The 24350-nt window shown below is 32.3% G+C and overlaps 1 protein-coding gene across 1 annotated transcript in view; it reads right to left on the bottom strand.

The window, feature by feature from the left end:
- The window catches only part of LOC118179383 (uncharacterized), a 70181-nt gene extending 49365 nt beyond the window's left edge, over positions 1 to 20816 (bottom strand). Inside the window, exon 1 of the mRNA XM_085811358.1 lies at positions 20614 to 20816. Within this exon, the coding sequence (XP_085667484.1) occupies positions 20614 to 20728 (115 nt within the window). The 5' untranslated portion in view covers positions 20729 to 20816. The remainder of the gene's footprint in view (positions 1 to 20613) is intronic.
- Between the last annotated feature and the right edge of the window lie 3534 nt (positions 20817 to 24350).

Here is a 24350-nt window from a genome sequence, read left to right on the forward strand (position 1 = left end):
AACAGATTTCGGATTTCAAAACATACTTTCGCTTTGTAGATACAAATTACATATTAGTAAATATATATCGGAAATTCTATTTGACATAATCGAAAGTTCAAGCTTACTTTCATGAAATTGCTCTAACAGTCTGCAAAAAATAATAAGCCGGATCCAATTCGAAGATTAAGGAACAACGCAATCTGCAACATTAACTGAATTTTTAGCTTAGCCTATCCCGTCCGTCACACATTAAACGCGCATGCGCACAAACATATTCGCAGACGTAAAGGTCTTACGCGCACTATTAAACGCCTGTGCGCATGCGTGAACGCGACGCATGCGCAGAAAGTTTGTAGCTTTGAGGTCCGGATTATAGATCATTCCGGATTATGGGTGTCCGAATTAACGACTTTTGACTGTATTTATTACATCCTCATGTAGGGATGCTTGTAGAAAAATGCATATAAGCTCACATAATTATAGAAGTATGCAACTTATTAATGAAGTGGTCCATAACACTTCATAAAATTCGTATGCATTAAAAAATGCCATGGTTTGGCTATCGCTCCATCTCTGCGTTTTCGACATTATACAGCTCACTGTCCACTGTCACGATGTCTCTGAGAACGCTGCTCGAAGTAACTGCCCAGATAGATTTTTCAACATGTTCAAAGTAGAAACGGAAGCGCTGACTCATCTCCCCTTAACGAGCAGCTCGCTATGATCTGCTTTACCAGGTGTAAACTGGCTTTTATGAAAATTGCTGGTCTATAAGCCAAAATAACAAATCAAAGAATTGCACAAACTCGGTATCCATGTACTGCCAAAAATCGCCAAGGGGTACCCTAAAATATACTTTTACCATATTTATGTGCATTACATTTAATTATAAGTAATAATTATGTAAAAGTTTATTTTGCGATATTCTCTGATAGCAAGAACCTTCCTTGAAAAATTATGATTATGTGAACTCTCAAACAAAAAGACTTCACGCCTTATGTAAATTTTGATTTTGTTCCCTGCAAGAGGGCGCCTGCGAGCACCGAACTACTTATATATCTATTGTACGAACTTGTTCTTCACACAGTCTAATAAACGCAATAACGAACATTGTGTCTATAAAATTACAAATGCAATTGAATCAGATGCTGTCACGTGCAGGATTTATTCTAAGAAAATGGGCTTCTAACAGCAAAGAAGTCTTGAATTCAATTAATCCAGATTTGTGCTTATCAAATGTTTCTTTGAACATAGACAATGATGATACTGTAAAAAAGTTAGGTATCCTGTGGCATCCAGCTTCAGATATGTTTTTATTCAAAGTCAATTCATCATATCCTGAAGTCTTAACCAAACGAACATTACTTTCAATAATCGCAAAGACCTTTGACCCTCTTGGATGGTTGGCACCGATCACGGTTCGGTATAAATTGATTATGCAAAGATTGTGGAAACATCAGTTTCAGTGGGATGAAAAGGTTCCTCCAGATATTGAATGTGAGTGGAAACAACTTACAGAAGATTTGATATTTATTAAAAGTATCAAAATTTCACGATTCTTGTTGGTTGAATCAGATAACCAGTTTCAACTGCACGGGTTTTGTGACGCCTCAGAGAAGGCCTACGCCGCTGCAATTTATTATCGTTCTGTGTTAGATACTGGACAAATTAATGTTCAGTTAGTGATAGCCAAAACAAGAGTTGCACCACTAAAAACCATATCACTTCCCCGATTGGAACTTTGTGGAGCATTACTGTTGACTAAATTAATGGATTTCACCTGTAGGGCTTTAAATACTCCTATATTGCAAGTTTATTTTCATACTGATTCCACTATTGTATTAGCCTGGATAAGATCTCATACAAGCCGATGGAAGACCTTCGTCGCCAACAGAGTAGCAAAAATCCAGACTTTATCCTCTCCTGTCCAGTGGCATCATGTGAGTGGAAATGCTAATCCTGCTGATCTTGCAACGTGTGGTGTGTCATCATCTGCACTGGTTACTTCATTGTGGTTACGTGGTCCAGATTTATTGTATAATTTATTTCCTTTTCAGCAAGCATTATCTGCACCACTACTGAATGATTCTGTGCCAGAGCAAAGATGTGCTTTAGAGTCTACAACTGCTGCCAGTCACTTGACAGACGCTCATGATTTATTTTATAAATATTCCTCTCTCACTAAACTTAAACGTGTTGTAGCATTATGTCTGAGGTTTGTAAATAACTGTAAAAATTCAGAAGATCAGGTAAGTGGATTTAAAAACAAGTGAATTAACTAAAGCTATGCATGTGTTAATTAAATTAATGCAATATGTTGAATTTAAGAATGAAATTAACACTTTAGGCAGAAATCAATCATTATCTGGTACAAGCAAAATTTTATCTTTGAATCCATTTTTAGATAATTTAGGTATTCTCAGGGTGGGCGGTCGCTTGCGACATGCAAACCTTGCATATGGTTTTAGGCATCCAATTTTGCTTCCAAAGAAGCACATTTTAACTCATCTCATTGTTAGACATTACCATGAAAGACTTTTGCATGCAGGTCCACAACTTATGCAATCTTGCATTCAAGAACAATATTGGATCATAAATGGTAGAGCTGTTATCAGAGATTTAGTTAGGAAATGTATAAAGTGTTGCAAAATTAGAGCATCTGTCACTAATCAATTGATGAGCGATTTGCCGTCTAGTCGCGTTTCGCCTGCTCCTGCGTTTTTGCGCTGTGGAGTGGATTACGCAGGTCCTTTTCAAATTAAAGCAAATAAGGGTCGAGGCTCTAGGTCATTCAAGGCATATATAGCTCTATTTGTTTGTTTTACGACAAGAGCTATTCACCTAGAATTAGTGACTGATCTTTCAGCAGATGCTTTTATTGCAGCTCTTAAGAGGTTCATTTCCTGCAGAGGCAAAAGCAGTGATATATATAGCGATTGTGGTTCCAATTTTGTTGGAGCAAAACGCAAACTGATGGAATTTGAAAGGCTTGCTAGGTCTGCAACTTATAACCAAAATGTTAGCAGATATTTGGTTGATAATGGCATTAAATGGCATCTAAACGTTTCAGGTGCGCCACATATGGGTGGACTCTGGGAAGCTGGCATAAAATCAACAAAATACCATTTAAAACGAGTAGTTGGTGAGGCGAGATTGACATATGAAGAATTTGAAACATTTCTCAAACAAATAGAAGCTTGTCTTAATTCGCGACCTTTAACAAGTTTGTCTAATGATCCAAATGACTTGTCAGCATTAACGCCTGGTCATTTTCTTATTGGTAGATCATTAACAAGCATTCCTGAACCAAATTACATTGAAGTTTCCCATCTCACCAGATGGCAACATATTCAAAAAATGGTTCAACAATTTTGGAAGCGTTGGCACAAAGAATATCTGTGTCGATTACAACAAAGACCAAAATGGCTTTTGCCAACTAAAAATCTTCAAGTTAATGATCTGTGTCTCATAAAGGAGGATAACTTACCTCCAACTAAATGGAAAATGGGTAGAATTACTCAGTTACATCCTGGTCTTGATAGTGTTGTTAGGGTTGTGACTATTAAGACTTCAGATGGCATGGTTAAAAGAAATATTACAAAATTGTGTCCATTACCAATTTGAGTTTAATTCATGTATTATAAATTAAGTATTATATCATAATTTTAATATTGTATTGTGTTTTAAATTTACTGAATTTTAACCACTAAATGTTGAAATAGTATTTCAAGGTGGGCGGCATGTTCGCGCCTTATGTAAATTTTGATTTTGTTCCCTGCAAGAGGGCGCCTGCGAGCGCCGAACTACTTGTATATCTATTGTACGAACTTGTTCTTCACACAGTCTAATAAACGCAATAACGAAAGTTTGTGTCTACTTTCCATCCGCTAACAAAGACTTTGGGACCAAAATGCTGAAAAATTCAAAAGGACTCTAAAAATTAAAAATTTATTTTAAAAAATTGATGTTTATAAATTATACTTTACAGGATCAAAATTTTATGATTTATGTTTTTTCATTTGCTAGTGCTTTAGCGCTTTTTCTTTAAAAAGACTTCTCTGTCGCTACGCCTTTCTCTTCTTGAAGGGGATAATATGTAAGAAAAATAAAGAATATGTAAAAGATTAAATTAGCAGCGTAAATTAATTTCCCTTCTCTATTCTACAAAATAGCAACCACTCTGCACTGCGTCATTTCAAGACTATTCTATGTCATGGTTCTTACGTAATTATGATGATGTAAATGGAACTAAAACTCAACCAGCCAAAAGTAATTTTACAGCAATAGTAACTATACAATCAAAATGCTTTGAGAATCAAAACTAGCACAGTTGACTTAAGATTTCATTCTGAACATTTCACACTTTCTTTCTATGCTTTGGCCTAGCTAGACTGCTATCTTGCTACAAAGTTATAAAAAATGTAAGCCGTTTAGAACACGCACATTTAATGTGTCAACTTGCGTGTAGCTACAACATGTTGCTGAAAATAAAACTGAAGATTTAATCGCCTTTGCCTCTAATTTTTTAGTTATTATGGATCAACATTTCTACACTATAGTCAAAAGTCGTTAATTTGGACACCCATAATGCGGAATGATCTATAATCCGGACCTCAAAGCTAAAATCTTTCTGCGCATGCGCGCAAGACTTTACAACTTGCATATGTGTCTGCGCAAGCGTAGAATACGTTTTCGCGTGTGCGTTTAATAACGGACGGTATAAGCTAAAATTATCTAATTATCTATTACAGTTAATGTTGATGATTGCGTTGTTTCTTAATCTTCTAATTGGATCCGGCTTATTATTTTTTGCAGACTGTAAGAGCAATTTTATAAAAGTAAGAACTTTCGATTATGTCAAATAGAATTTCGGATGCTGGAGCTCCCAAAGGATCTACAAAACGAAAGTATGTTTCGATGTCCATCAAACAAAAAGTGGAATTGCTACAAAAAAGTGGATAAAGGCATATCCTTTGTTTATCTAACCGTTCCGAAATCTGTTTATCAATTTCACGCTGCTCTGCACGGGGGGGGGGGGGGGGGACATTGCGGAGAGCGATGAACTGGAAGTTGATCTGTCAGCACTATGGTTATCTTCAGGGCAGATGTTTTTATTTTAGTCGGCTTATAATTCCTTACTAAATGTTGTATTTCATCTCAATCTACTCGGTCTTTGATATGATTTAAATCAAATTCCTCCTCATTATAAATATCACGAATACAAATCAAATAGTTTTCTGGTTGCAATTTTCTAATTTCGACTATGCCTAATGTATGCTTTACGCATGCGCGTGTTGAAAGAAATGTTTAATAAAGTAAACAAATAAATATTAAGCTTCTTTTTTTGTAAATTTTGATACCCTTTAGATCATAATTGCTCAACATTTTATAAATTATGGTTTCATATTTTTAATTTTATGATTTCTGCATGCGATCTTACCAGATTTAAACTGATGATCTATAATCCAGAAAAATCGATAATCCAGAATCGCCAAAGTCCCGACGAGTCCGGATTAAAGACTTTTGACTGTATCGAAATTCTTGCTCTTCAGTTACTTCTGACTTTGTTTTTATTACATATACATGCGCGTGTACATCCATATTCTGTTATCGGGTCCTGATTCAGAAATGTAAGAAGAGTATCATTATGTCTGTGAAAAATGCAAAATTATTGTGTACTTTTCCAACATTGTACACCAATGGCTCTCCTGTTATTTTATCAAAGAAGTGCAATATATTTGTGATGATATTATTTATCACTATGATTGTTCGATTTTGCATGACGGAATGGCCAATATACTTCAACAAGTGCACACACACACAGTCAACGCGAAATATAAAAATTAAATTTTTCTGAGAAAATAAAGAACCATAAAGCTATTAAAGCAGAATGTCTATTTTGTGCCTTTTTACTGAAGCATAACCTGACACTGAATCCACTGGACCATGATACAGCTTTATTTAGAAAACCATTTCCCAGCAGCGAAATCGCTAAGAAATATTCAAGGGGAGAAAATGGCTGCAACTGTAGAAGAAATGGTTTCAATAAATCGGTAAGAAAAAAAATCTACAAGTATGGATTACATTAAACACAGGGTTCGTACGCTTTTCTGCACACGAAAATTAAGGACTTTTAAGGACCGGCGTAAATTCGCGGGACGCAGAAGACGTAAAACTGAGTACGCTCCTGTTCAGCTTTTTTGCCCACGACGCGTGCGTATAGCCAATAGCCGACCGAGTTCTTATCATAATTTCTCATGCACATAATTTCTCATAAACTGTCCAAAGTTTGAACCTCATTCTAAATTCAAAAATAAATAAAAAGAAAAAAGGCCAAGGGAGAGGGAGTTAAAAAAATATGAAGTTGGTTTTATTATATGGTGGATGGTGTACATAAAGAGAATTAAGTAATTTAATTCTCTTTATATACTGTATTCCAAACCAATTTTATAAATCCTAATTTTCATACAATATAGAATCTGCAAGTCTGTCAAACTGGTCGATACTCATCCTGAAGTAATTAAAAAACAAGTAATGTACAAAAAAAAAAATTCCTACTTAGGTCCATAAAGAAAAATTTAAAAAATACAAAAATAAATAAATAAAAATACAAACAAAAATTTTTTAAATTAAAAATTTAAAAAATTTCAATATGTGAAAAAGCTGTATTAACATCAAGTGTCATTCACTACAAGTTTAAAAAATTGTATTTGAACTTGAGTGGATGAATAAAAAGCATTTTATGTACTGAAAATTTCAACAAGATATAGGGAGAGTGTGAGCTAATAGTAGGAATTTAATAATTCCGTATATTCCTTTCGCAAACAAGGCAGTAAAAAAAAAAAAAAAAAAAAAAAAAAAAATCTCATTGAACAGGTCGTTCTAAATAAATCTTTCGGACCCATTCTTGCCATTTTTTTGTGGTTTTGCCTCTGCTTAATAATTGCACTTAATAGTAAAGTTTCAGCTATAAAAAAAATCATCTGATTCGGACAACTTGCCGCAAACATACAGAAGAACAGCGAAGTAATAAGATACAGCTCTGTTGACGCTATATTACAGTGTCACGTGATTTTTGCGCAAAATAACTCTATTGGTTAAACGCACTCTTTGCAAGCGTACTTGTTTGGACGCTTTTACGCTGGTAACGTAAAAGCGCGTTTGTCAGCTACGTTTCGAGCGTACTCGTGTGGACGGGCCTTTAGACTTATTAAGATTGTTCCCGACCGAGTTCTTATCATAATTTCTCATGCACATAATTTCTCATAAACTGTCCAAAGTTTGAACCTCATTCTAAATTCAAAAATAAATAAAAAGAAAAAAGGCCAAGGGAGAGGGAGTTAAAAAAATATGAAGTTGGTTTTATTATATGGTGGATGGTGTACGTAAAGAGAATTAAGTAATTTAATTCTCTTTATATACTGTATTCCAAACCAATTTTATAAATCCTAATTTTCATACAATATAGAATCTGCAAGTCTGTCAAACTGGTCGATACTCATCCTGAAGTAATTAAAAAACAAGTAATGTACAAAAAAAAAAATTCCTACTTAGGTCCATAAAGAAAAATTTAAAAAATACAAAAATAAATAAATAAATAAAAATACAAACAAAAATTTTTTAAATTAAAAATTTAAAAAATTTCAATATGTGAAAAAGCTGTATTAACATCAAGTGTCATTCACTACAAGTTTAAAAAATTGTATTTGAATTTGAGTGGATGAATAAAAAGCATTTTATGTACTGAAAATTTCAAGATATAGGGAGAGTGTGAGCTAATAGTAGGAATTTAATAATTCCGTATATTCCTTTCGCAAACAAGGCAGTAAAAAAAAAAAAAAAAAAAAAAAAAAAAATCTCATTGAACAGGTCGTTCTAAATAAATCTTTCGGACCCATTCTTGCCATTTTTTTGTGGTTTTGCCTCTGCTTAATAATTGCACTTAATAGTAAAGTTTCAGCTATAAAAAAAATCATCTGATTCGGACAACTTGCCGCAAACATACAGAAGAACAGCGAAGTAATAAGATACAGCTCTGTTGACGCTATATTACAGTGTCACGTGATTTTTGCGCAAAATAACTCTATTGGTTAAACGCACTCTTTGCAAGCGTACTTGTTTGGACGCTTTTACGCTGATAACGTAAAAGCGCGTTTGTCAGCTACGTTTCGAGCGTACTCGTGTGGACGGGCCTTTAGACTTATTAAGATTGTTGTTTTACTTGTAAATTAATAGTTAGCTTTATGTTGATTGTTTTATGTCTCATTTTGGACAGGAACTAATGTAGCAAGTATATGGAGAACAGAAACACACTCTGTCTTACACTCCATACATCTCAGTTTAAAAACTACCTAAGCGAATTGCATTCTGGCGAGAAAACAGAAATGGGAAATTATAGTAAAGGCTGAAATTATAAACAACTGGGTAATTTACATGATAATAACTGTACATACTAATAGCAGTAGATAGCTTTGAAGAGTCTTTCTTCAGCACGTTTCCTTTTCATTTTAGAATTTAAATTAAAGATTTCTGTTATTCTAAAAACACTAAATTTAGAAAGCATAGAAAAAGCTGCTAAATTTATATCTTTAGTAATATGAACATTCAGAAGCAATATGAAATATATATCGTAAGGGCTGGTTACAAAGACGGTGTGGCAGAATTTTTAGAACTTAGTGACACACCAAGCAACAAAATCTAGAAATGGCAAAACTTTTAGAATTTAGAGCAGGTATTGGAAGCAGAATTTAGGATCCGCAGAGATTGCATCAGGTGGGAAAATGCCTAGCGCCAGCCCTGTGTATGATGCATTCAGACATATAATATGAATCATTTAAATTGTCAGTTTTCAATTTCTTTACTAAGAAAAAATTTCTTTCTATAATGCCTGTCCTTCTGATAAGAATAAAAGCATTTTTGATATTTTCCATGTCTGCGTCTAGTGAAAATTAGAGAAAATAAAGGGAAGATAAACGTGTTAAGAAAATGATTCTAGTATCAGAAATAAAACATTCAAATATTGTTTTCTTTGTTCTTCCAGACCTTCTCCAAAAAGTAAGGAATACATTGTAAACTTTCTGCAAAATACATTCGTTACGTGTTAATAGCATGGAGACATTTTTCTGTAATTTTCTAGAATCTTGGGTCTATAAATTTTGCCTTCAAATCCTTCTAAACTTTCTAAGCTGCATAAAATCCTAAAGAAAAATTCTGAAACTGTAAAAAGCCAGAAATATTTTGAGAAAAAATATCAGAGGGAAAAGATGTAAAATTAATTTTATAGAGAAAACTGAATATTCTGATAATTTTGAATACTCTGTGACAATTACATTGGAAAAACTCTTACCATCAAAAAATTTAAAAAGACATTTTAAATTATTTACACAGCTATTTTGCTTTTGCTAAAATTGTTTTGTTAATTGTTTCGTATACATTGCTTATTTTGCAGATTCAAAATATTGTATAATAAGTGGCCAAAATGAAACTTTATATATAATATGACAGCGAAAATTAAAAACTTTTTATTTTAATGTTACTTTTTAAACATAATTTCAATATTTTACCACTATTTTAATGAAAATTATCCATGTTACAATGTTTAAAAAAATGTCGAAAAATTCCCAGATCTCGAAATTAAAAATTTTCTACAGAAACTGATCTTAAAATCGCCAAAATGCTGATAAGTCGCCGAATTCAGAGTTTTTTAATAAAAGAATTCATATTGCGAAAAGCCAAAAGTTGTTTAAGAGCTCTTCATTAGAAAAAAATGAAATCATTTCAAAATACTTATGCTGCACTATAAAACTCGAAAATCCCACGATTTATATTAGAAATAGGAACGAATTATAACCCATTCACCCATTTAAAAGATAACCATATCTGTCAGTTGAATCACCAAAAATATTCCTCCAAAATGCTAATCACACTCAAAATGGCAGTCGTAAAAACAGACGGCTATTTCCGATGATTAAAATTAAGGACTTTCTGCCGATTTTGGCCGAAATTAAGGACTTTTAAGGACTGTACGAACCAAGTAAACAGTTCTTTTCTGCCTCTCTAGGGATGGAAGCAATAACACCAATTCAAAAGTGCATCCAGTTATTTCTTTTTCCAATTTTTTTTTTTTTTCCAGTCTTCAGAAATTGAGATCTCCCCACTTTAGAAGGAGATTTTAACTCTTTAACTGCTTAAGATGTGTATAAACATTTTCAGTTTACTTTAAAAATGCTTTAGATATGTTTACATGAAGCCCAAATTCCACCAAAATTGCTTAAGACGTGTTTAGATGCGATCTGGTCCTCTTTCCCCTACCTTTCTGCAGGTGGCAGTCAGTTGACACAAAGCTTTTAATAAGGTGTGAAGTCTGAAAAGAACACTTTACAGAAGAGTTCTGAGAGGGAAGTATCCCTGTCAGACAGCAGGTGTGTATTATCTTTCTGACGACTGCAAGCTTGTAAATGGCTTGTAAATGAAGATAAATCGTTTTACAACAGTTTGCCTTGCAGTTATTTATACAAACGAAAGTCAAACAGAATCGCTCGTTGTTACAGTACATTACTGAAATTTAGAAGAAACAGGAAAAAATAATAATTGTAACGTAAGACGTATTTTTAATAAATCATATATTATACAATTAAATATTTTATTTTTGTATTAAAAGTTGATTACAATTTCTGATTCGTCAAGAAGAGGGAAAAAATATATAATGCTGTAAACATCTATCCTGTTTGCCTTCGTATTACACTTTGAAATATGAAAACTGTGCTTTCAGCATGCCTGATTTTTGTTCTCGTATATGTGGCTGAGTGTTCCTTATGAACACGAACTGACATATAAAAATTTCTTGGATGTCGAAAGTAAATTCTACTCGAAAACTTCAATTAAATCGAATAAATTCATATGCCGAAGGAATTTCTAGAAATATTTGTTTTTAAAAATTGTATTATTAAGATTTGAAATACAAATTAGTTTTTAAATCTAGGGGGGAAATATGCATTTCTTGGAATGTTTTTGGAAAGAAATCTACCGGTATAAAATCGCTTAAAATTAATGGATTGTAAGTTAAGTAAAACAGTTAATGTATGGAAGGTATATAATGATCACAAAAATTAGTCAGAGGAACAGTTAGCTAACGAATCAAATTAATTACATTTAAAGAATTTCGTTAGAAAATAACCTCTCCAAATGCCAATGCTAGCAGCACTACTAATGAAAGCTATTAAATTCCTAACTTAATCTGTTGGTTCTCAATAATTGTGGCCTACCAGCGGCACATCAGTAAACGTCGCTGAACATTAGTAATTTGGTCTGAGGTTCAAATCCTCGAACAGGCTAACTGCAAAGGCGTTTTCGTGATTTTCCCCACATGTAACGTGTATACGAGCCAGTATCCTTTAGAAAGTCCTCCACAATAGCATCCCTCCTTTTAGGCAGATAGCCCTCGAGGCTTTTGCAAAGATTTTTTATAAAGATACAACAAAAATCCACAGCGACCTAGTAGAAACTGGGACTTTGAAGCGAGTTTAAATTCCGGCAAATGGGCTGGCTACATGGCAGTTTGCGTGGATTTTTGCTGCCTATATTTAACGCGAACATAAGCCAACCTCATTTAAAAAGTCCTTCATGAAGACATGCTCTGAATACGAGTCCTTGCTTGGGAATACGTTTGGATTGTTAGATTAATGACATAGCTCGCAAAGGGCGATCTGTCTAAAGAGGTATGCTTTCGTGAAAGACTTTCTACGGGAAACTATCTCTTACCGGTGTTACATATAGATTAATTCACGAAAACGCAGATGTGGTGAGCCAGTTAACAGGGGTCTGAATCAAGGTTAAACTACCAAATAGTCCTCGTTTATTTTGTCATGAGCTAAATAAAATAAAATACAATATCGCGAGTCATTTTATGTTATTGAAATGGCAATAACTTCGTATTATACAGGCTATCATTTTGCGTCTGTTATGAGATTTTAATCTTTTCCGTTATCTAAGCTAGCTCACAATGGAATACTGGTAGTTCTATTCGGGGTTCGAAGGTCGGCGAAAGTGCTAGCTACATGGATGCTGTCGTGTCTTTCTCATGTGTAGCCTGTACACAAGCCGGTTCCTATAAGAAAGTCCTCCACTAAGGCATCCTTTCCCTTATGTAAATAACCCTCGAGTGCTTTGCCTTAATCAAATAAATCAAACAAATACAGAATAGCATGTTTAAAATATTTTGTGTTTAAAAGTTTATGCGTCAAAGTTGGTCCCCGTTAAATGAAATATGCTGTTCCTTTTTTGTCTTTGATTTTATAGCAATGTTCTTGTTTTCAGAATATGAAATGTCAATGAAACATTTTTAATAATGTCTCATGTTTTGTTTTTTGTTTAATGAAAAAATGAATTTAAGTAACAAATTTCTTATGTTTAGAAAAATTTTACCATTATCGAAATGAGTTGCTGTCGAAGTGCATTTTCTTACTAGCGCATATATTTGCGTAGAGAAAATTGTTTTGCGCGTGTTATCCTATAACTGAAAAGATCAACAGAAATTTCTATAAGGAAACAAAGTTATTAAATTTAAATAAAAGATAAAGTTATTTGTAAATTAAGTGTGTTTTGAGGTAAGAGTAAAAATACGAGATATGAGATGAATTAAAAATAAGGATGTATATAATAAGGATTTTGCCAACAGACATTCCCAGCAAAATTTGCTACAATTTTTCTATATATGGAATTAATGTATATTCCTTTTAGTATTTGAATTCAGTGATATAACACTCCACTTTATCAGCGTAATTATGTGTTATATCGAGATTTAGTTATGTCCGATATAAGCATTTTATTTTTGTTTTATAAATCTGGTTTGTTTACTAATATTATGTTTATTAAATACGATTTATCAGGTTTTCAAATTCTATTGGACCCCACCAATGACCCACCTGGCTAAGACTGCTGATTACTATTAGTTCCACCTGCACGAAAACCCAAACGAACAAGCTGTCTGCATGGTTGGGTTTCATAGTTTTCCCATGTGTCACATGGATATGAGTAAGTTTGACTTAAAAAGCCCACCATGGCGACTTGTCTATCCTTAGACAAACAAGATCCTGTTTCCTTTGCCATATTCAAATAATTGGACAAAATTTGATAACAAAGGCTAATAAATGCATATACCAAAATAAAACACACACATTGCAAAACTAAAATAAATGCATATAACGTAAAAAGTGTGATCACAACAAATAGTTTAGTAAATTTATATACATTAAATAAATCTGATTTGAAAATACATGCACTTAAGTGAGATTTTCGTAACTTGAAAAGCATTACTCGTAAAATAATCTGAGGATATATATATATATATATATATATATTAAGAAAATATTTTATCTTCCTACTTGATTTGTGAAAAACAATTTAAATTAGATTATTACTTTTTTCTTCCCTATATTGAAAACAACTTATTTTTTTTTAATCTTGCTGTCAGACCGAAAGTATTAGAAGTATAAAACTGGTCTTTTTGAACACATGTTTCTGTGGTATTTCTTTACGGACGTAGATCAACTGATAACAGCCCAACCCTTGATGTAGGCATTGACAGATTTCACCACCAAAAGGCCTTCTCTCTAACATAGTGGACACTAATTTTATCTTCTGCTTTGTAATGTAATGTAACTAAACCCGCTGGCCCTGTTTGCTCGTATAGTTTCTGAGAACCGTTCGCATTTAAATGCGTCGGAGCTTGAGTGACTGAAAGACTACTTGTTCCCAAAGCAATCAGTCAGACAATAAAATTTTTTAATATTTCTACTCTCTTTGCGAGTTCTTCAAATCCAGGAAAGGGTAATGCGTGCGTTTGGGTGCATGTGATAAAAAAATTTCTATGCTGAATTTGTATTACTTGTATAGTGACACATTTCAAAAAACAGCTTTATATGCAAAGTTTTTCTCTGATGAATGAACTCAGCTGAAAACACATTTCTATCTTCTGTACATAAAAAAAAAAAAGAAAAAAAAAGAAAAAGATGCTCTTTTAAGTGAATTAAATTATTGTTCTCTTATTACATTTTTCTATTCCTCTTTTCTTATAACACATAAGCAATTTTTTAAATATGAGTGACCCCTGAGCGCTAAGATCGGTGAGCTTGCTATAGACTGGTAATTTGAAGGAATTCAAATCTCGGCAAATGGGTTTATTGCAGGGGAGGTTTCTTGGTTTTCCCTCATGTGAACGTAATATGAATTCTTTCCTTTAAACATCCTTTACAAGACGCAACTCCTTTTAGGCACATGATCTTCAAGTGCTGTGAACAATTCTAATCTAAATTTTATGATATAAAATTTCATATAAATTTATTTTACTGCAGCTTTTGTGTACATTATATTTATGATTATTTCTACGATTAAAATTGAATACTATTGACTTAATTGGTGTTATGTTTAATACTGAAAATAATGTTTAAGCTAAAAACCAATTTGAACCCTTTTTAATAATAAGGTAACATGCGTTAAACGGTTTTGAATAGAAAGAAACAAACGAGGATGCTAACTCCATACATCAAAGAGAAAATTTATTATCATCAACTCACTTCGTCTAGGATAAAAGGTTTCTAAACTTACGATTTTTGATTATGGTACAGTAGACAGGGGTTACTTGCCTAAAAGAAGAGACTTTTTGAGGGAAAGAGGCTGGTAATTCACGATACACCCCCTTGCAACTGCTAGGATTTACCATGCTCAACTATCTTACCGCTCGCGCTCTATTGGGCTTTCAGCTTACGAAATATGTATTTTAAGTTGGTTATTTACATAACAGAAGAACAAAATAAAATGGCAGATTATAAATAGTGCATTTTACTGACAAAAATTTCTTTGAAAAAAAAGAAAAAAGTACTGCAAAGAATAAGAACGATAAAGTTAACGGCGGCCGATAAGCAGTGCTGGTGCATATGTTTTTGCAGATAAAATCATTTTGCTCGTGTTTTCGTATAACGAAAAATATTCATAGATTATTTTTTACAGTTGTTAAAATAGTCCTGGACTATCTGTTTAAGAAAATACCTTCTTGAAAAATTTTCAAAATAAAATTGGCTTGGATTAACATGGGGAAAAGTATAAAGACACCAAGCGCCGCTAACTTGTTTGGCTGATAGCGACAAATCCAGAACAAACATCAATATCCAGTATTCTTATTCACTATAATGAACTTAAATATTTGTTTGTATAATTATTATTAGTATTAAAATAAAAATATTTATTATAATAAAAACTTGTTTTATAATAAACCCTTGTAAGGCATTTTCTTTGGTTAGGGACTTCCTGTGAATAATTAATTCTGCTTTAAAGCAAGACAATTTCTTAGGACTTAATGCTTCAAACAATTGAATGCTGGGATTTCTAAAGAAGAAAATATCCTCAAAAAATATATTTCCCAAAAAATATTGAATTATATTCTTACAAAGACTTATTAAATAATCAATAATTGTTTTAATTATTAAATATAATGCTTACTTATTTTCTACAAAATGTACAATACCCTTTATTTACAAAAATACGAGTACAATACTGAACAACTATACTGTAAGCTAATAAAATAACATTGTATTGTTTCTTATTAATGATGTGTCATCTTTCCTTTTCAGCTTTCTGTTAGAGGATAATGTTTTTAATCCTATTTCAGACAAAGTGTACTGGAGTTTCAAGGAAGGGAAGGCAAGAATTTTTAAATTCAGTCAATAAATTTATGATCAACTGAAAATCCAAAAAGAAAAACTATTTCAGGTTAAAATTCCCTTTCAGAATATCTTGAATGTATACAAAAAAATTAAATGCAAATTTGACACACATTATCACCGTTTCAGCCCTTAAATAACTCCTAAATGTTTTGTTTATTGCTCTTAAAAACAGATCAGGTGTTAAAAAGTTAATACCGTAATGTTTGTATTAAAAAATTTCTCTAAATTATTGCTAAAGAAAAAGCAGAAACAATTTTTCCTTTTGAATTATTATTTATTTATACCTAGGGCAAATTTAATTTCATTGAGATCGAGACGATATTTAAAACAAATGTTTAGGCTATATCCTGAAATCACCTAATTTTTTGTTTTCATAAATCAGATGAAAAAGTCACATTTGAAACCCATACCTTTTTCAAATCAGCTAGCTATCCAGGTATAATCATGAAAATCTTGTTCCGCTCTTGAAATTAAGATATTCAGTTACCAAAGCTTATCTCGCTGAATAATTAACTTTACTTACAAGAACATATTTGGTATATATTAAGTATATATTGTTCATTCAAAAAAACGAAATCTTTTCAGAAAATAACATCCGTATTAAAAACTAAGTAAATTTCAGCATTAAATATACCTTAAAAGTTAAAATTTTGAAATCTCCTTAATATTTAACTATAGTTTCTCTTAAAAGCAAGTTTAAAAGAAATTTATTTCAAGTGATATGTTTTGCTTAAAAGTACGAATTTGAGTCAGTTTTCCTACAAAAATCCTTCACGAAAGCATTCCTCATCTTATGCAAATAGCCCTCATCAACTCTGTCATATTCTAATATCATAACCTTTTCTACTAGACAGAAGAATTTCTTTTTTTAATGCATGACTCCTAATGGTGTCAAAAACTGCAGTTTTCTTTTTTTCTCCCCTCTTCAATTCAAAAAATACACATCGATCAATCGATGTTACTTTACATAAAATCTACGTGAATTCGTATTTTTTCCACTATTTATTTATGTGTTGGGAGTTTTCATATCCGTGAACTGCAACTTGACGCGGACAATAAGCTTCTCTCTATTATAAGTGCAGAATGTTTCATATTTACTTTCTTTGGAACGTTCAAAATTTAATATTTCAGGAATGTGATGGAAAGAAGTTTGCATGTAACATTAAAACATAGTCTCTAGTTTCTAGAAGTTTACTGTCACTAATTTTTCAAACAGTAATATCGTTTATAATGTACATTAAAGTTGTATACTAACTTACAGTAGCAGGGAAAGAAACTCGAAAATCATTTCATTGAAATGTTTTGATCATTTCATTCAAATTTATACAGCAACTGACAATGAAATATTTAAACGATGGCATTAAGATTGCTTGCTTATTAAAAGTTGTTAATAATATAACATTTTATTTTGTAATAAAAAAGGTTGCTTGGTTGATCTTTACAATATGGTAACTGGTAGTTTGGCGACATTTTGGAGGCGATAAAGGTTACTACCTGGGACTTTGGTAATAATGTGAGCAGTACTCAGTTCCGATTACGCATTATTTTGCGTGAGGGAAATGAGAGATCATGGGATATGTCATGTGATATTAATGGACGAATTACGGTTCTTTAATCGGAAAAAGGGGGAAATCAGGAAAAAATGTGGAAATTTTGTATTTAGCTTTATACTGTGTTGTGTGAAACAGTGTTCGTTAATTTTTGGATCCCATGGCCCTAACTAAAGTTAATTCGAAATGGGTATTTAGGCATTGTGATAAAGAGAAGTTTGCTTTTTATTTAGCCGAGGAAGTATGGAGGAAAAATTCGCAGAAAAAATCTTTCAATAATTTTATTGAATGAATTAGAAAAGTGTATCCGCCACGTAATCAAGATTCTGAAGAAGATTAGGTAAGTTAGTATTTTTAATTATTTGAGGATATTATTTTTATGCATTGTTCTAAATGTAAGGTGGAAAGGAATTTGGTATTATTGGGAAAATTGTTATTAGCAATGATTTAGTTTAAAGTAATTAGGATTGTAAGGTAATTTTTATTAATTTAATGTATGTGCTCATTTATATTTTAAGTATTGGTTTTGAATTTAATTATATTTTAATGAAATGATAATTATTTTGTGAATTTTATGTTTGTAGGAATTTGGTATACGTTTAAGTTGAAATAAACGTGCATGGAAATAATTTAAATATTTGATACTAAGTATTTGTAATGCTTGCGGTATGAATTCGTTGGTGACGTGTATAATGCAATAGATGATTTAAAGGTAAAAGTTTTGGGATATTTTATTTATTTTATATGTGGAAATGTTCATATTTGTAAAGGGTAAATACTTTTCCGCGATCAGGTAATTTCATATATGTTCTTTTTACCGGGTTTAAAGATTGAGAAAATTGTCATGTATTTTCGTGAAATTTTTCTAATTTATGAGAAAAAAGCAGTGTACATGGATATAGTGAAGAGTGTGCGCAATGCCATTTTTGTGCAATTCTGGGATGTTTTTTTAAGTAAAAATAAGTCGGCGTGTACACGGTTTAGTGATATTTTAATTAAATGATAGTTATTTTGTGAATTTTATGTTTGTAGGAATTTGGTATACGTTTAAGTTGAAGTAAACATGCATGGAAATAATTTAAATATTTGATACTAAGTATTTGTAATGCTTGCGGTATGAATTCGTTGGTGACACGTATAATGTAATAGATGATTTAGAGGTAAAGGTTTTTGGATATTTTATTTATTTTATATGTGGAAATGTTCATATTTGGAAAGGGTAAATACTTTTTCGCGATCTGGTAATTTCATATATGTTCTTTTTACCGGGTTTAAAGATTGAGAAAATTGTTATGTATTTTCGTGAAATTTTTCTAATTTATGAGAAAAAAGCAGTGTACATGGATATAGTGAAGAGTGTGCGCAATGCCATTTTTGTGCAATTCTGGGATGTTTTTTTAAGTAAAAATAAGTCGGCGTGTACATGGTTTATGTGTACGTGTTATTTTGAGAAACGCATAAGGAGTATGGTATTGTGCACTTTTTCCCAATTTTGCAGTGAATATTGTCATGATTAAGCAGTTTTGTTAGATAAAATTTCTAGCGTAAGTGTAATTCGGCTAGTAGATTGTTGGAAGAAGTGTTCAGTAGATAAAAAGAAAAGAAACATGTCTTTGGCGGCGGGAAAAAAAAATAGAGGGTTGCTGCAGGAGAGTTGGTCGCCAAATTTTCGCCTTTTACGGCTGCGAATATGCCTGTGCACAAATACGTTTACAAATGCGCATTTAATGTATAACGCACGGTATAAGGTATGCTAAAATTATCTACTTCAGTTAATGTTGCAGATTGCGTTGTTCCTTAATCTTCGAATTGGATTCGGCTTATTATTTTTTGCAGACTGTTAGAGCAATTTTATAAAAATAAGCTTGAACTTTCGATTATGTCAAATAGAATTTCTGATATATATTTACTAATATATAAAGGATCTACAAAGCAAAAATATGTTTCGAAGTCCACTAAACAAAAAGTGGAATTGCTGCAAAAAATGAATAGTAATATGCAAGAATAGTAATATGTATAACATTCTAAACCAATGTGACTTCAAGCTTCACTTAATTGCAAAGTGCTAGTCAAGATAGAATAACTTCCTTCTACAACCACTCAAGAAACAAAATGAAAATATGGTTACAAATATTTGAAGGCTAAACACAGCAGATGCCATTTAATATGATTGTGGTTAATTTTATCATTCAGATAGTAATCGAATTGTTAAGATCTTCGCCCATTTGTATACAGGAATCTCAGAAAATATATAGGATTGGTTGGACAGGATTATTTAATTATGGCAAAGCACACGAGCGCTATCTGCCTAAAGGGAGGGATGCCTTTGTGGAGGACTTTCAAAGGGAAACTGGCTTATACACATGTTACACTTGGGGAAAACCACGAAAACACCCATGCAACCAGCCCATTCACGAGATTCGAACTTAGGACCGAACTACCAGTGTTCAGCGTCTTTATCACTCGGCTGCTAATGGACCAGAAAATACATAGCTTATTGAGATTAAGAATTTGATTAGTAGGATATAACTGTTAAAGAATACATTTCTTAAATTAAATATTGATAATTATCGATTTTGAGGGGAATCAGATATAGATTTCTCTTCTTTATAAGCCAAAGAAAGGGGAAGGAGCAGAATCGCCCACTGCTTGGCGAGTTTTTTGGAATTGCACATACTCGGTATCCATGTACACATTTGACCTTTTTCACTCAGAAAAAAATCCCAGAATTACACAAAAATGACATTGCGCACTCCCTTGAATTTATCCATGTACACATCGACCTATTTTCATTTAAAAAGTCAAAGAAAATTGAAAAAAAAAAAAAAAAAAACAGATTTCTGTCATCCATTAAAAAAAAAAAACACCGATTTCTGTCACCCATTGGCTTCGAAAAACTAAAATTATTTTATTCTGAGGTAAAAATTTATTTTAACAATAACAGATGTAAGCTAAATTTGACAGTGATGCAAAAGTACTTATTAAAAAATTAAATTTGCTCATTAAAAAAAATTTGAAACACAGTTTGCGTAATGAAGCCTATTTAACCTTATGAAAGCATTATGATCAAGCATAAACAAAATAAAAATTCTTAGGCGTACAAGAACGTGTTTGAAATAGCAAATTAAAGGAACCAGCAAATGCATGTTATGCGTAGAAAATTGGCCGATACATAATCTATCGGAAAAATGAAAATACTCATTAGATAACAAAATAATGTCGGGCATGTCAATTATTACATAAAAAAGCATTTAAACATTATATTTTGTAAATTTATAATTTCAGTTTTATAAAAATATATTTATTAATCACATTTTACGTAACACAACTACTACCTAAATTGTTTCGAAGCCATTACTTACCATATTTCAAATCACATCTAACCAAACTTCCATATCTTTCAAATAACGCTTCAATATCTCTTTCTCTGGAATCTAGAGGCAAACGACCAACAAATAATTGGGAACGCCGTGACATATTTCTAAAAATCAAAACTTTTTCAAATAATGATGAGCATCTACGAAAATGGCGTACTAAAACCCAGCATCCGCCTTATCAATAATAATCTTCCGAACAACTGCAGTCGAATGGCATTACCTGTACAGTGATCAAGAAACTGTTGTGGCTCAGTCATAGCAATGAAGCATTTTACTTTATCAGAAATTCTATATCACTTCGAGACACAATGCTTTGTGCTCTTTTTCGTGTTTAAACACACAATGAAAAGGAATTGAATAAATTAGTCTCTGAAGAGATAGAGAGAATAAAAACAGAAAATTCAGAAAAACTGGAACAATTTTTTTTATAATATAATTACCAAATGTTAATCAGTGAACATCTGGCTGCTAGCGACGTACCAACCTAATACTCAATTTCGTTAAAATTTATGGCTAGAGAACCGCAATCGGCCAAATTATTTATATTTTAGATTAGTAATGTTTATCCTTTGACCTCGTAAATCTCACTTTCATTTTGGCATAACAATGCGTGGGGAGTTGGGTAATTTTGTCCCAGATTATTTCAGGATTCACTTCCTTAGTGTTCTTGAGTTGTAGACTACATATTCATCAGGTGATTGCTGCTAGGATTACTTTATTTGAAATTATAATCACCTCATATGACAACAACAAGACTTACTTAGGTTATTACTACAGGTGCAATACAAAGTGCTGGGACAGCTTCAACGACTCAGAAACCAGTTATACTAAATTATCCTTCAAACAACGACCGGGGATCTCAAAATTAAAAACAGTTTGCATACGTATTTACCGGTAAGGTTTTCTTTATATTAGCATGCCTTGTCCTCCCAGTGGTGCTCAAAATTGTATGATATATTATATACCTTATAAGTTACAAACTAAATCTCCTTTATATGCTCATTTACAAAATTATGCTATGGTATCTATATATTCCAAATTTATGTTTTACTTCACGTTACATTCCTAATCAGAGGAGGTTTTTTTTTTTTTTTTTTTTTTTTTTTTTTTGTTTGTTTGTTTGTTTATGACACATCTATACAGACACAGCAGTGGACGCTATAACACATTTGGGGATGATGACAGACATTTATATTTTCTACTTCTCTTCCTTTTCCTCTCGAGGCCCGGTTTATTGTTTCCATGACGGTTTTGGTGCTGGCGCTGCGATCACGAAAGCTGGAGGCAGTGTCTAAACATAGCTCCGAAATTTTTTAAATAACTGTTTCAGTAAATATTTTCAACTCTCTAAAAAAGTTTAACGCACCTTTCCTATGCAATGTCTCATTCATCAAATTGAAAAAGGAAACTTCGCTTCATCGAAACTTCAGGTGTTTTGTTAGCTGTTTACTATCAACACGAGAAATCCAAAAGAGGCCCTGACACGGAATATTCAGATAAGTAACATTCTGTTCTCTATACATTATATGTTTCTCTATCACTAGAGTGCAATTAAATTTTTTTATTTATTATTTTTCATAAGATTCTAGCATTATACAATAGTTAGTAATAGTAGCAAGTCATATGGTTCTTTTCTTCGTAACTATTCCGTAGAGACGCCACATTCCTTATCAGTAGTCTGTTCTTATCAGCAATTCACACCCTTCGGAGGCCCCCCTCTTCGTGCTTAGGAATTTCTTGAGAGGGAAAAAATGAGGATCTCTTGACCAACGATGAGTATAGATTGTGATTTTTGTAACTAAGATCCCCGACTTTTTTTTTTTTTTTTTTTTTTTTTTTCAGGTCTCAAACTTAGAATTATGAGCAAATAAAAATACAGTGTGACGGAATTTGTTAAAGTTGTACTATAATAAATTACAATGGTTAATTAATAAATTAATTTTATATTTAACTAATATTTAAGAAAAATAAACTGTGTAATTTATTTTTGCTGAAATGCTCTCACACTGTGTATGGATTTATGATTTTGTCAATTACTGTTTTTATGAAATATACATGAATTTTTTGGGAACGGTAATATTTAATGTTACTTTAGTTAAAATATTATGTACATCTCTGTGATGATATATGTCTTTTCTTGTTAGGTCTCAAGATAACGGCATACACATTACCATGTAGGAATTCATTCATTCATTCATTTATTTTTTTTTAACTTAGCTAAAGTTTGCTTCTTAAAGACACGCATTTTTGTAGATGAACTCCTTAACTACGCTCATGGACACAATCGTATTTTAGGATATTTTCTACTTCTTTTCCTTTTCTTTCTATAGGCCCTTTTTTTTCCCCTCTATTATTTTTGGGCCATTTAATTTAAATTTTATTTTGTCCCATCTTTTCTTTCTGGCCTTTTGAACTCGTACAAAATGTACGAAGTTCCTTTTTACTCTCCTCAAATACGAAATTGCCCCTCTTTCTATATACCTTTCCTTCGCACCTATGCTTGATTTTTCGCCCATCGGTGCAGAAAGACTTAGCGGGTGCAAAACAAGACATCTGTCTACTTTGTCTGTCTGTCTGTCTGTCCTCTCGAGGCCCATTTTTTTTATCCTTTCCTTTCTCCTTTTAACTACTATGGGCCATTTATTTTAAAATTTATTTTGTTTCAATTTTTCTTCCAGGCCTTTTGAACTCGTATAAAACAATACGAAGTTCTTTTTACTTTTCTCTGAAAACAGAAATTGCCTCCCTTTCTATATACCTTTCCTTCGCACCTAAGCCTGATTTTTCGCCCATCGGTGCAGAAAGACTTAGCGAGTGCAAAACAGGACATCTGTCTATTTTGTCCCATTTTCCCTTTCTGGCCTTTTGAACTCGTATAAAGAGTACGAAATTTCTTTTCTCGCCTCTGAAATACGAAATTGCTCGTTTTCTATATACCTTTCCTTCGCATCTAAGCTTGATTTTTCGCCCACCTGAGCAGAAACACTTAGCGGATGCTAAACAAGACTTCTGTCTACTATGTCTGTCCAAGGCCAATTTATACTCGAGGTCTGCCAGACTGAACGAAATTCTGGGTCCCAGTTTTCAGTGGCTTTCGCGAAATTCATCACTAGGTGGCGCTCGCATTCTGCTACAATTTTGCTTTACGTGCTCTATTTGTAACGTGGCTCGTTATTAACAAAAAGTGTATTTTATGTCTATCTGCTGTATATTTAAGGGCTATACTTAACAAGCTTGGTTTTTTTTTGCGTAACTTTATATGCATATAGGTTTAAAATTGTGTATATACCTCATTGAACTCAGTTCTGAAATTCCTCATTCTGCTTACTTAATTCTGAAATCTTTGTGCATCTAATGCTGTTATTTTCAAAACTTTGTAACTTTCTTCTGATTAATCTGGAATTGGAATGGTACACATGGATTTATGTCAGGTAGTTACATGTAGGTCATGTATCAAGATGGCACTCATGTATATGTGTGCTTAATAGTGATAATATTGTTTTGTGAAATTCAGTAATTTTATTTCATGTATACATTATTCTTGATAATGAACTATATCAGTATCTCACGCTGCCAGCCATAAAATTTTGTACACATGTCGTTCTGATAAATGTTGTATGTGTGTAAAAATGTCTACCTGCTGTATATTTAAGTGATGCATTTAATAAGCTTGTTTTTTTTTTTTTTTTTTTTTTTTTTTTTTTTTTTTTTTTGCCTAACTT

This window comes from Stegodyphus dumicola, chromosome 2, assembly GCF_044657685.1.
Source record: "Stegodyphus dumicola isolate Sdum_Otavi_A_Nest chromosome 2, ASM4465768v1".
NCBI lineage: Eukaryota > Metazoa > Arthropoda > Arachnida > Araneae > Eresidae > Stegodyphus > Stegodyphus dumicola.